The 14,485-nt window shown below is 38.8% G+C and overlaps 1 protein-coding gene across 2 annotated transcripts in view; it reads left to right on the top strand.

Moving 5' to 3' along the window:
• Positions 1-1,742: 1,742 nt before the first annotated feature.
• The window catches only part of HPRT1 (hypoxanthine phosphoribosyltransferase 1), a 32,516-nt gene continuing 19,773 nt past the window's right edge, over positions 1,743-14,485 (top strand). The window contains exon 1 of one of the 2 annotated variants that reach the window (XM_078147888.1): positions 1,743-1,980. In XM_078147888.1, coding sequence (XP_078004014.1) covers positions 1,954-1,980 — 27 coding nt within the window. In that variant the 5' untranslated portion in view covers positions 1,743-1,953. The remainder of the gene's footprint in view (positions 1,981-14,485) is intronic. The other variant, XM_078147889.1, reaches the window with a different exon arrangement.

The following is a 14,485-nucleotide window of genomic DNA, read 5'->3' as shown; positions in this document are numbered from 1 at the left end:
TGACGAGTCTTTGGATCTTTGCATCTTCCTCTAAAAGCTATGCTCATGCTCATTGATCATCTGCCTCTTAATTGGGGAACTTCTAGCAGAACTGGTCCAGGAACACCTCCCTGAATGTGAGGACATCTTAATTCTCATCTATTGGGAAGGAATTGCTTGACTGAACTATTGTGGGCCCAAGCCATACTTTTGCACTGGGTCAAAGAAGTCCACAGCAGATCCCTTTTGCTCTTTCCAGAGCTGCGGAGCTAAGGTGGGGTTGGGGTAGGGAAATGGGGAAAGCCTGTGAGTATACATAGATGTATGCATGTTAGTTCCCCCTTTAGAAGGCAGAAAGAGATTGATTCGTTTTTTGTCTTTTGTGTCCCCAGGGTCTAGTAGAGTGCCTGGCACATTTTTTTCCCCCTAAGGGGAGCCATGATTTCACATATAAATAGGGATCTATATTTTGAATGAGCAAATGAACCAATCATAGAAATCCAAGAGTCCTAAGAGTTAGAAAGGCCTTTAGAGGTCTTCCAACTCCCTCATTTGAATGGAGAATATTGAGGCCCAGAAAGACAAAGTGAAGCATTTCATAATTATGCCATACAATTAACAAGTGATTGAATTGGGACTTGAATCTAGCTATGGGTGTCCGTGTGCCTATGTACCAAGCACTATGCTAGATACTGGAGAGTCTAAGACAGTCCCTTAGCTCAAATAGGTCACTGTTACTGGGGAGAGACAATATGTAAACAGAGAAACTTTAACATGTGATAACTTCTTCAAGAGAAGGGAGAAGATATTAACAACTACAAGCATCAGGAAACAGTTCTCATAGCTGTGCTTTGAAGGGAAGTAGGGATTCTAAGAGGTACAGTTGAGGAAAGAATGTATACCAGGCATGGGAGTAGGGTGGAGGCATACAGTGCAAAAGTACAGAAGTCGGCCTCTAAGCCCTACCTTTTGAGACTTTGGAATTCACGCTGCCGATATTTATTGCACTATGTGCAATACCCTGAGCAACGCACTGAGCAAAGCTTTGTAAGAGATGCAAAGAGCGTCTCTATTTTCAGAGAGTCGTAGGAAAGCAGTGCATTGAGCAAGGAATGGATCCTAGGTGTAAAGGACCGTTAGACTAGGGGTCTAGCCCCCTAGTTTTGCAAATGATGAAATAGCTTGCTCAAGGTCACATAGGTCGTAAACTGCAGAGATGAGATTGGAACCTGGATCTTAGGAGGCCAGTTTTGGCGCCCTTACCACTGCACTGACTGCATCACAAGGCCGCAAAGAGCCAACTCATCTAGAGATCAGAAAGAGGCTCAGCTTTGCAGAGTTCTTGGAGGAGGAGTGGGCACGGGAGATGTCGGGGGGAAAAACTGGCATGAGCGGGGTGGGGGGTGGGGGGGGACAGATCTGGGGAGAAAAGGTTGTGCTGCAACTGTGCATGGGTTGTTTCCAGAATGCAAGGACTGTCTTTTTGTCTTAGCGTCCCTGGCGTTTGCCCAGTGCCTGGCACCTACACCTAGTAGGCTCTTAATATGTGTTTTAATGGATTGAGTTGCATCCTGAAATAAAATAAAGGCGGGAGACAGTACCTGTGTGAGTGTATGTGAGTGTGTGGCACGGCGCGTGCCTGCCTGCCGCGGGGCGGGCGGGGGCGAGCTGAGTCGAAGTGGGGGAAGGGAGGGGGGCGCGGAAAAGTAGACTGAGAAGGGGGGAGGAGGGAAGGGGCGGGGCCGCAGAGGAGGTGGCTTGCAGGGTTGGCGGGCGGAGTCTGCGCCATTTCAGCTCAGAGCTGGGGCTGGCACGGTTGCGTCTCGATCGCTCCCTCGCTCCCTGGGTGCCGCCTCCTCTTCCTCCTCGTACTTTTCTTCCTCCTTCTCCACTGCTTGTTTCTCCTTCTCCTCCTCCTCTCCTCTCCTCCTCCTGCTGCTGCCCGGCCGCCGCCGTCGAGCCTCCCTCACCGTCATGGCGAACCTGAGCCCCAGCATCGTGGTGAGCTGACCCCGCCGTCCCTGCCCTCTCCTTCCCCCTTCTCTCCCCCCACTCCCGCCCGCTACCCTACCCCTCTGCCCGAAGACCCCCGTCTGGGCGTCCAGCAGGTCTGGGGGAGCGATCCTTGGGAGGAGGGGGCTGGGCTGGCATAGACTGGGCTAGACCAGACTAGACTAGACGGAGGGGGGGGGCGCGCGCGCTGCCCAGCTCGACTTCGCAACGTGGGCGGCTGAGGGAAAGGGAGGGGGGCGGTCGAAGGAGCTAGAAAGGAGGGAGGGGGGTTGCGCTCCAAAATGCGGGTTATGAGAGAGATGGTCACCAGCCATGTTGGGGGGGGGCATATGCGGCCACCAGGCTGGCGGGCTTCAGGAGTGAGCCAGGCACCCACGTTTGCTCCCGGACTTCTTTTAGGCTTGATAGGCAAGGGGTGCAGTATGGATGAGTGGAGGGTCCCCCAAAAAAGTGAGGGCGGAGCCAAATAAGCAGGGAAGGAGGAAAGCTTTTTTCCCCCCTTCGTTCATTAAGTATGATCCAGCAAAAGGAGTTTTTAAATGCCCACCAAATGCAAGCAAGGCACCCTGTACTAGGCACCCGGGGAGAGGAACCCACCACAGCTGCACTGACCAAAATTACCCTCTGGGAGCTTCTGTTGAATTTCCACTATGCTTAAAATACCCAGTGGAATATAACGTTTGATCAGACCTATTACACACACACAGACACACACACACACACACACATAAACACAACCCCCCCCCCAGCCCCATCCCTGCAGGGCTAGATTCAGCTTCTAGTAGTTTAAGATGAATTATTCTTTTTGGATTTGAGAAGGCATGAATCACCTGAACCAGGCAATTAAACCAGGAAAGAATGAACCAACTAATCCTACCAAAAAAAGTGATCTTGGGGAAAATTGGGGAAATTTTTTTTAATAAAATTCAACTGTTTCATCAATTTAGTTCAATAAAATATTATTTAAATATTAAGGTATGCTTCGTGTAAAGGTACTGTCCTAGGCACGGGGGAGGAGGGGGTAATACTTTTGTATTCTGCCCCCAGGGAACTGAAATTCTATTGAAGCTCCCACTATGCACATAACACCAGGTGGGATACTGAACTGAATTTTTCCAAACATGGCCCCTCCTCACTAAGAGCTATATTCACCTTTTAAAAGCTTGAAATGTACATATCTTTTTTTTTGGATTTGAGACCGGAAAACATTAATCAATTTAAACTTATGAGAAGGTTTTTTCTTATGTATTATATTAGAAGGATTGCACATTGAAGAAATTCAATTTAAGTGTATTTTATTAATTTTCATCCGTTTTCTAAGTACTGATGTATAGAGGATGCCTGCAATTGAATAAGATTTGGTGCTCATGATTTGTTGTATTACATGATTTTAAATGGATGATAATCAAAATTTTGCTCATCATGAGATGTTTTTATATGGGTAATCCCATCATGCTTTGTCTGCCATATCTGTTTCCTTGGCTACCTAGGAATGATGTGTACCTTAAAAAAATAAAATGATAAATTCTAACTAAAAGACGATTTATGCAGCAAGGGTGAGAGGGTGCATTTTTATTTATTTGTATGAAATTAATAAGTGCTTTGGGTGTTATATGTACTATAGAAGGTGCATAGATAATGTGATATGTGCAGTTGTTCTCTTAATTTGAAATCTGTTATTACTGGTATGTTAATCCCTGTGCTAGAATTGAATTTCACCTTGGCAATAGGGTTTGTTGAGCTATTAAATGTGTCTTTTCTCACCTAGAGTCCAGCAGCTGTGCTGGCAAGGATCAGAAATTAGACTGTAGATGTTCAAAAATATGCTTTAATGTGTTCAACTAAGAATATATGCATTTTTATTTTGAGAAATTAGAATGGTTTGCCACTCCCACTGTATGTCTTCATTCTATGTTATATGATTAATCATACAGTATTTATCTGGATAATGCAGGTGGGAACCCTAGGCAGAATGGAAGGCAGGAAGATGGAGCCTACCATAATCCAAAAGAGGAGGGGGGGGGAATCTGTTGCTTTGCTTTTCAGTACCTGGGGTTTGCTAGGCAGAAACTGGACTGCGGATTTTTTTTTCCATGATGCAGACATGATGGCAGTCATCCTGCTAATATATCCCCTTCTCTTCCTACCTACATGCTTTATTTTATGGACATTAAAAGACCACAGGAGCTTGATTTCTCTTTCTTTGTTTCACTAAAATACAAATAAAAGCAGCAGCTGCCATTTTTTTTAATGTTAACATCAAAATGATGGTTAGCCTGGCAGATCGACAGTAAAAATCAGAAATAAAGAAAATAGTCAAACATACCCTCCTGCCCTTGGCTACCTATTTAGTCTGGAGACATGACACGGTTATAATTTTAACAGTATCCTAGGATCATAGACTTCAAGCTGAAAAAGACCTTTGATGGCCTAGTTATCTGGAACCCCCCCCCTTCCCATTTTACGGATATGGAAACTGAGCTCAGAAAGGTTAAATGATTAACCCAAGATCAGATGGACAGTAAGTGGCAGGGCTGGGATCTAAATTCAGGGGACCCCCTTCAGTTCTTCTGCATCAGGCTGCCTCCTTGACTGTTTTGTATTCGTGTGGTAAATTTAATGATTTTTAATCTGGGAAGCCACATAAAAGCCTTTGAATTAGGTAAACATTTGTTTACCCCTTCCTTCTCCCTCACCCCTCCTCAAGGCCACCCATGCCTCATCCTAGTGTGGAGGGCACCCTATGGTCTCCCAGGCAATGCCAACCCAGCCCAAGCTTCCATCAGGTTTTACCTAGCTTAAAAGGCTTTCAAGTTTTGCCTGAAGACAGACCTGTGTATCTAACACCTGAAGACCAGTTTAGCTAGGCTCCATTCAGTCACATGCTAAGGACAAAAAAGAAAAAAAAACAAAACAGAAATAGGCCCTACCGTCCAGGACCTTAACTGTCTGAAGTCTGAGAGGCTTATCAGAAGGGCTCCAAGGCCAAAAAAAAAAAAAGTGGAGAGAGGGTGGGACAAGTCAGTGATGCTGTTTCCTGGGGCCAGGGACTACTGGCCTGTTAAGAATGCTGATTTTACTTGACACTTACTGGCTGTGTGACCCTGGGCAAGTCATTTAACCCCTATTCTGTCACCAAAAAAGCAACAAAAAAAAAAGCTAATTTTAATCATTTTACTTGCTTTCTTAAGGGCCGAGTTTCCTGACCACATTTAATTTTTCAAAATTGCTTCCAAGGACCCATATCCTAAGCCATAGAAAGATCTTCTTATGCATTAGGGGAAGGAATTAAACCTTCCCCCCCATCAAATACTTGAAGAATTCTAGTTGATGAGTGAGTCGTTTTTCAGTCGAGTCCAACTCTTTGTGACCCCCATTGGGGGTTTTGTTGGCAAAGATACTGGAGTGGTTTGCCATTTCCTTCTCCAGCTCATTTTTCAGGTGAGGAAAATGAGGCAAGCAGGGTGAACTGACTTGCCCAGGATCACATAGCTAGTAAGTGTCTTAGGCAAAAACTTGTAGTTATCTATGAAGTATTTTAGTACCACATATATGACTACAGTTTCTTTGGGGTAAATGATAGCAGGATAAGATGATTTAATAAGTCAGTTTAGTATTTTGCATGACTATACATGTAGAACTTATGTCAAATTGCTTGCCTTCTCAGTGAAGGGGAGAAGGAGAGAATTTGGAACTCAAAATTTGAAAGAAACAAAAGAACATTAAAATTGTTTTACTTGTAATTGGGGGAAAATAAGATAAATTATTTTTAAAAAGTCAGCCTTTATTAAGTACCTACTGTGTGCTAGGCACAGGACATACAAAGACAAAAATGAAAGTCACAGGCCCACAAATAAGCATCAAGTCCCCAAAGTAAATTTGAAAAGGCAATGGGAGATTGTAGATGAAGTCTGACCTTGGAATCAGGAAGATCTGGGTTTGAATCTCACCTTAGAGCCTTATTAGCTGTGTGATCTTACAGTTTCTCTGGGACCCAGTAAATCTGTAAAATTGAGGGGGTTGATTCATTGACCTCTAAGTTCCCTTTCAACTCTCTATGATCCTGTGATAAATTGAAGAGGGGACAGATCACTAACAACCATGGGAATCGATCAAGAAGCATTTACTAAGCTCCTATTCTTTGCTAGTCGTTGTGGTATGTGCTTGAAATAGAAAAGCAAAAGGAAGAGTAGGGAGGCTTCATGGAGGAGGTGATCCCGAGCTGGGCCTTGAAGAAAGAGGAAGATTTTGATAGTAAAAATATTAAAATACAAACGTATAAATAGTACTAATTTGCGAGGCTTATTATAAAATAAAATTATGAAAGTGTCCATAAATTTAATTAATATTTAAGATTATGTAGCTCAGTAGTTACTAACAGCCTAATGAAGCTCTGGGCTGTCTCAGATGATTTCAAAGGGTTATCAAAATTAATTTCATGAGAATATTTTGTGCATTTTAATTCCCTTTAATGTACAAGGGAAATCTGCCATAGAGTGCCTTTTGCACAGTGAGGATCTCTTGAAATCAAAGAAATAAGAATATGTCACAATTCTAAAAGGTTGGAAAGCATTGCTAGATATTAGTAACATAGACCAGCTTATTTGTATTAAAGACTGTCCTTCTCTTCACCCTGGGGCTACTCTTTGCTGCCATTCTTGTCTTCTTGTTTGGGGCCTCAGTGTTAATCCTGTTGCCATCTTTTGACCATGGTATTTAGCGATCAGCAGTCCCAAATGGTGAATTGATGGGGTAAGTGCAGACTGCTTCATTTCCTTGTTTCCTGTCAAGGTTGCTCAGAAAGAAGATTATTTTACATCAGGCATGAGCTGTACACATACATAAATCTTCTGTAGACCATCGATTATGTAGGTGAATCACAAAATTATTGAAGATGTGTTATGCTTGTTTTATTGGAAAATAAAAGGTATTTTCATATCTTCCATGACAAACTAAAGCACATATCCTTGAATTTTAGGCTGAATTTCAATTAATTGTTTGGGTTTATTAGCTTTGGCTGTGTTATAAATGTAAAATATTAATATTTTGCTTTTTTATTGCTAAATTTCACTTTTATCTGTATTTAAGTGACTGAGGATTTGTTGACTATTTGCTCAGGTAGGTTAGAGTTTGAAATTTTTGAATTTGTTTTGGAAAAGAGAGCTGCAATCATATTTCTAGTGCCTGGGTGAATACTTGGTGGCAATGGGAAGCTGTTAGACTGACTTCCAGATATGGGACTTGGGGTGGGAGGGTGGGATCTGGACAAATGTTCCACTCATTTTTGAACATTCTCTCTCTGATTTTTCACTCTCAAACAAGATTTTGAGAGAATGAGCCTTGATTAATCCTTGGGCTTCTTTGTTTTTTGTTTGGGGATTTTTTTTTTTTAATTCTAAAACACCAAAAAAAAAATTTCCACACACGCAACAAAAGATATAGAGGAATCCCTATATGACACTATGGATCTCTGTTTTGGACTGTTGGCTGATTTTTTAAAATTATATAATTAATTCTATACATTCAAAACCATCCTACTGGTCTGGGCTTCCTTCTGTTCTTTTGAGCATTAAAGAACTTTTTTTTTACAATTCCTTGTTTTGGCAGTGCTACTAAATCCCTCCCCATGATTTCTCCCCAACCCCCGCTAAAAACTAAGAGAAAGAAATAAATACAGTTGAGCAAAAAATGAGTCTCCAGTGGCCATGTGTAAAAAGGTCTGTCTCTATACTTTTTGTCCATTCTTCTGGCTTCCTCATAGTTCTCTGAAGATACTGTTGGTCATTGAATTGATTAGAGGGCTTTGAAAGCTCTTTTTCTTTACATTGTTGTTGTCCTGGTTTAAATTGTTCTCCTGGTTCTGCTCACTTCATTCTGCATCAGTATTCTCTGAAATCATCGGTTTTGTCATTTCCTGTGGTGTAACAACCTGCCACATCCATGTACCACAATTTGTTTGGCTGGTGTGGCTCAAATGGACAGAGTGATGGACCTGGAGTCAGGAAGACCTGACTTTCAGATCCACATATTAGCTCTGCAGACTCCTGAGGGGTTCCTGAGACCATTTGAGAGGATCTGAAAGATCAAAACTATTTTCATAATACTAAAATATAAAATACTGCCAATTTAATTACTCCTCCCTTTTCAAATTACATTATCTGTGACGCCAGAATTGTTTCTTAAACTAAAACCAAAATCACGTATCACAATAGACAGTAGGAGAAGAATGTCTTCTATTAAGCCAGTCATTAAAGAGATTTGCAGAAATACATAAAACAATACCATTCTTCTCACTAAAATTATTTTGTTTTGGGAAATAGTTATTTAACACAGAACAGATTTATTTTTCTTTTTAAAATTTATCTGTTTTAATTTCTAATGTAAATAAACATACCCTATAGAGACAAAAGCTCTTTGGGTCCTCAATAATTGAGATCCTGAGACCAAAAAGTTTTATCTAAGACAAGCTCAGCACACCCCCATCTCTTTAGATTCTAGTTCTTTGTTGTTCTGCGCCTGTGTGCTTGTGACCAGACCTACCCTGTATAACTATTAAGTTTTAATTTATCAATTGGCAATAATTTTTATAAATCTGTCCCTTCCTGTACCCCTACCATTGAGCAATTTTTTTAAGAAACTGGAGAGATAAAGCTCTCGCTGCATAAGCTAGCAAAACATATTCCCACGTTAGCCACATCTGAAAATGTATGTCCGTTTCTGCATTTTTAAGTTCATCTCTTACCATCTTCATTCTTTTGGACTTTTCATTAGATTGATCAGGTTTCCATCGAAGGCCTTCAAAGCTGTTTTTCTTTATATTGTTGTTGTATAGATTGTTCTAGTTCTGTTCACTTTGCTGTAAATTTGTTCAGAGCTCTTACCAGCTAACTCTAAAATTGCCCATTTCTTAGGGCAAAATAATAATTCTGTTACATCCAGTTACTCCAGTTTATTTAGTCATTTCCCAAAGGAAGGGTACCTCTGTATGCTTTTCTTTTTACTCACCCCCCTCTTCCTTTCTACAATAATGCATTCCTTTTAACTTCCCTTTTTCCTCTCTTAAAAACTCACAAAACAGAACCAATCTCCCTTTCCTCTTCTGTTTTTCCTTATCTTAACTCCTTTAATATCCTTTGAAGATACTAAACTTCTGAAAGGACGCTTGTTTGTTCTCTCCCCTATGAGAGACTGTTAGCACTACATCATAGTACAACTTCCAGTTATTCAAATAAATTTACCTTTCAGAGTTTCTCTGATTTCTTATGTTTGCATTTCAAAGTTCCTCCTTAGCTCTGGTCTTTTTATCAAGAATGCTTGTAAGTCCTATATTCTGTTAAAAGTACATTTTTTTCCTCCTTGTGAGAGATTATACTCAGCTTTGCAGGACAAGTTACTCTTGGCTGCAAGCCTATCTCTTTTTCCTTTCAGAAAGTATATTGCAAGATCTCCTTGTTTCTAGAAGAATCTGCCAGATCTTGTGTGCTCAGCTGGAGTTCTTGGTACTTGAACTGCTTCTTTCTGGATTTTGCAGTATTTTGTGGGGACTGTGGATTTTGACTGACATTCCTGGGACATTTCCTTTTGGGGTCCTTTCTTCTGTCCTCTGATTCTAGTAGATCTTAGGATTCCTAATTTGGAACTCAAAGTTTCAAAAATGAATGTTAAAAATTGTTTTTATATGTAACTGGGGAAAAATAAAACACTAAAAAAAAGGCTAAAAAATAAATATGTGATTTAGTGATTCATTTTTACTTGACTTTGGCTGTTGCTATAACTGATAGGCAGTATTATACAACTCAGTTATTTAGATAAAAATTATTACAATTTGTTTTTTGTGGAATATTGTTCAGTTACATTTTTATTACTTTGAAAAGCTTCCAATTCCTTCCAAATGCTGCTACAGTAAACCATAATTTTTTGTGTTAAAAAGAAGGAAAAAAATAGTGCCTAGGCTTTTTTTTTAATCATGGGTTTGGGAAAGGCAAAAGACTCTTAAATTATCTCCCCTTGACCCATTTTCCAGGTCAGTTGTTTTTGCTGTCAGATCCCTTACATTGTATTCCAGTTTTTTCTTTTTTATCTTGATTTTGTTTTAATATTGTTTTCAGGGAGTCCATTTCTTGGGTTAGATTTGCTACTTTCCTATCTAAGCTATTTGGCACATTTCTTTCCCCCAAGGCTTTAATTACATTTTAAAAAAATCTCTTGCTTGGTTTTTTTTTTCTAGGTATTCATGCAGTCCCTGTGGACCATCCTTTTTCGTCTGAGTTTCTGTTTACTGTTTTACTGTTTTCTTTCACATACTGCAATCATTTTTCAGTCATGTCTGACTCTTTCTGACACCTTTTGGGGTTTTCCAGACTCCAGGCCCAGAACTCTATCCAATGTGCCACCTAGCTGCCCTTCTTTCACATTGTAGGTGCTTGATAAAAGCTTGTTTCTCTTTCCTTCTTTTGGAGGAATATCAAAATTTGCATTAGTTTTGTATACAGGTCAGTGTCTGATTTGCTCCTGTTTGAGTTCCTGAATTGGGGCTTTGTGTTAGGGAAAGATTCCACCTCCTTCTGCACTTGGCTTTTGGGTGGGATGCTCTTGCTCCGTGTTCTTGTGCTGAACTTCACCTCCCAGAGTTAGGGCATGCTCCCCACCCATCTTTGAAGTTCAGAGCACTGGATCTTCAGGGATGGAAGAATAGGGACTCCTAGGGACTCCTGCTGTCCTGGTCTGAGTGCTCCAGTGGCCTGGCCGCTGCCCTGCTCCTTGGAGCCTTCTAATGAACTCACCCTGGTAATTTCTCTGGTTGGGCTGGTAGGTGGTTTTACTGGTTTAGCTGGGGGAAGGGTGGCCTCTTTTCCTATTCTGGGGGCAGAACTTCTGGATGGGTTTTTGTGCAGGTCTAGGGTAGAAGAAATCGCTCAGGTTTTTAATGTGATTTTTAAAAAATCATTCAAACTGGTACAAATTTCAGTATTTTGCTGGAGTATATGGGAGCTCCATGGTTTGGCTCCCATTCAGGCAGCCATCTTTGCCAGTTTGGATGAGCCTCCTTAGCCATTTGCTGAAGATTGCTTCAGTGGGCACTGATTGAACTGTTTGAGAAGCCAGACATGGCTTGTGTCCATAGAGAAAGTAGAATGCTGTCATTGCTTAATAAACCTTCAAAATTGGATGCCATCCCTGTGGTTTCCCTGACCAAAATAATCCTCCTTGGTTACCACTGTCCATTATATGCTATTAATTAGAATTACTAATTCTCCTATTCTGTTAATTAGAATGTAAGCTTCTCGCTGGCAGGGGCTATGCTTTTTTTTTTTTAATTTTTAGGCAATTGGGGTTAAGTGACTTGTGCAGGGTCACACAGCTGGAAGTGTCAAGTGCTTGTTCTGAGGCCAGATTTGAACTCAGGTTCTCCTGACTTCAGGGCTGGTGCTCTATCCACCTAGCTGCCCCTGGCTATGCTTTTTGCATCCCAACCACCTAGCCCTGTGTTACACCTGTGTCTGCCACCTTCTCAGTGGAAATACTGCCCTTCTTGCCCAAGTTTTCTTTTACTTGGTCAATCAGAGTGTTATCTATGCAAGTGGTTTCAGTGCCAGTTTTCTGCAAGATGCTCCCTGTTAAGATCTCAGGGTTCAACCAAGCTGGTCTGTGACCTCAGTGTTCAGGCCGTAGTGCTGCTCAGAGAGTGTCAGTGGAACACTCATACATCCCGGCAAGAACCATGGTGAATGGGAGTCAAACCAGAAGGAAAGGTAGGGACTGAACACATTTTGGGCTGATTGTTTGAGTATCAGGTATCATCATCATCATCATCATCATCATCATCATCATCATCATCATCATCATCATCATCATCATCATTTTGTGAGGCAATTGAGGTTAAGTGACTTGCCCAGAGTCACGCAGCTAGTGAGTGTTAAGTGTCTGAGGCCATATTTGAGCTCAGGTCCTCCTGACTCCAGGGCCTGTGCTCTATCCACTGCCCCACCTACCTGCCTTGAGTATCAAGTATTATTTACACATTTAATGGTGCATTGGATGCTGGCAGCTTTATTATTATTGCTAAAAAAAATAAAACAAAAACAAAAAACAACCAAACCCACAAACTTAATTACTTAAATTAACACATATAAAGATAAAAATAAATTGATGACAGTGCTATTTTATTTTGTATAACACCTTGCACTTAATGAAATGTAGTCATATCAATATCTCGTTTGCTCTTTACATTAACGAAACCAAAGATCATAATCCTAAATATTAATTATTAGTATTTACAAAAATTATAAAGATAATTTAATAAAAATGCTATTATTTTGTATAGCACCTTACAATAAATGAAATGCGCTCATGGCCATTATCTCATTTTCTCCTCACAATCTTATAAACTAATTGTAAATGTTAACAGAATTGTAAAGGTAAAAATACCTTAACAAAATTCTAACAGAAATAATATGAATAATTTGTATAGCACCAGGCAGTTAATAAAATGAGTTGAAAGCTGCTATTTCATTTGCTCCTCATAACATTAGCAAAGTGGTAAAGATCACAGTCCTAAATACTGGTTATTAACATTCACAAAATTATAAGGTAATATTAATAAGTTAATAATAATGCCATTTTATTTTGTATGGCACCTTATAGTTAATGAAATGGCCATTGTCTCATTTCTTCCTCATAACAGTCATGTAAACTAATTGTTAATGTTAATACTGTTGTAAAGGTAAAAATACATTAACAAAATTTTGATAAAAATAAGAATAATAAGTTAATAACAATGCCATGTTATTTTGTATAACACCTAGCAGTTAATGAAATAAATGTATATTATCACATTTACTCTTGACATTAACAAAATGTAAAAATCACAATCTTAATTTCTAGCTGACATTAACAAAATTATACTAATAACACCACTTTATTTGTGTAGCACCTTGCAGTTAATGAACTGAATTCATATCATCATCTCTAAACAAAATGGTAAAGATCACAATCCTAAATATGAGTTATTAACATTGACAAAATCACAAAGCTATTAAGACTTTGCTGTTAATGAAATGCATTCGTGGCCATTATCTTGTTTGCTTTTCACAGTGATCTTATAAACATCATTGTAAAGATCAATCCTAAATGTTAATTATTAACATTAATAAGATTATTTAAAATTGTATTAATAAATTAAATGACAATCCTGGTTTATTTTGAATATCACCTTGCAATTAATAAAGTGGATTCATGTCATTATTAATAAAATTGTAAAGCTATTTCAATCCCAAATACTAGTTACTAACATTAACAAAATTATAAAGATGTTAATGGTGCTGTTTTGTATAGCACCTTCCAGTTAATGAAATGCATTCATATCATTATATTGTGTGCTCTTTGCATTAACAAAACTGAAAAGATCACCATCCTAAGTATTAATTATTAATGTAAACAAAATCACAAAGATAGTGATAATAATGCTGTTATTTTGTTTTAGCACTTGGCAGTTAATGAAATGCATTTGTGGCCATTATCTCATTTGCCTTTCACTGAGATACTATAAAGCAATTGTTAATGTTAGCAACACTATAAAGAGCACAATACTAATTATTTACAGAAACAAAATTATGGATAATATTAATAAATTAATGATGCCATTTTATTTTGTGTAGCACTTTGTAATTAATGAAATGAATTCATGTTGTTATCTCATGTGCTCTTCACCTTAAAGTGGTAAACATCACAGTCCAAAATACTAGTTATTAACATTAACAAAATTTAAAAGATAATTTTAATAACCATGTTAATATTTTATTTAGCACTTTGCAGTTAGTGAAATGTATTCCTGGCTATTATCTCACCACATTACCTCGCCACAATCCTATATCCTTTGTAACTTTACATTATAGAGCCCTACCATAAATGTTATAATTATTAACAAAAGTTTATTGGCTTAAGAAAGTAATAGCAATGCCATTTTGTTTTGTATATCACCTTGCAGCTAGTGAGCATAATCCCAAATGGTATTAACATGAACAAAATCACAAAGATATTAAGACTTTGCTGTTCACAACATGCCTTCATGGCCAATGTCTGATTTGTTCTTCACAGCAATTCTGTAAACTAATTGTTAAAAAAAAACACAAATAAACTAATTTTAATGTTAACAGAATTGTAAAGGTAAAAACACCTTAACAACATTTTAATAGTAATAATATTAACAATTAATGACAATCCTATTTTATTTTGTATGGAACCTTGCAGTTAATAAAATTAATTCTATCATGTGCTCTTCAGATTAACAAAATTGTAAAGATTGCAATCTTAATTTCTAGTTCTTAACATTGACAAAATTGTATGGACAATATTAATGAACTAATAACAACGTTATTTTATTTTGTATAGTAGCTTGCAGTTAATGTAATGCATTCATAGCCATTTTCTCATTTGCTCCTCAAAGCAGTCCTGTAAACTACTTATTATTGTTAACATTGTTGTTAAGGATGAT

The sequence above is a fragment of the Phascolarctos cinereus genome, unplaced genomic scaffold (assembly GCF_003287225.1).
Source record: "Phascolarctos cinereus isolate Bilbo 61053 unplaced genomic scaffold, phaCin_HiC Scaffold_8;HRSCAF=390, whole genome shotgun sequence".
NCBI classification, from domain to species: Eukaryota; Metazoa; Chordata; class Mammalia; order Diprotodontia; family Phascolarctidae; genus Phascolarctos; species Phascolarctos cinereus.
This window is presented reverse-complemented; position numbering and strand designations above follow the sequence as displayed.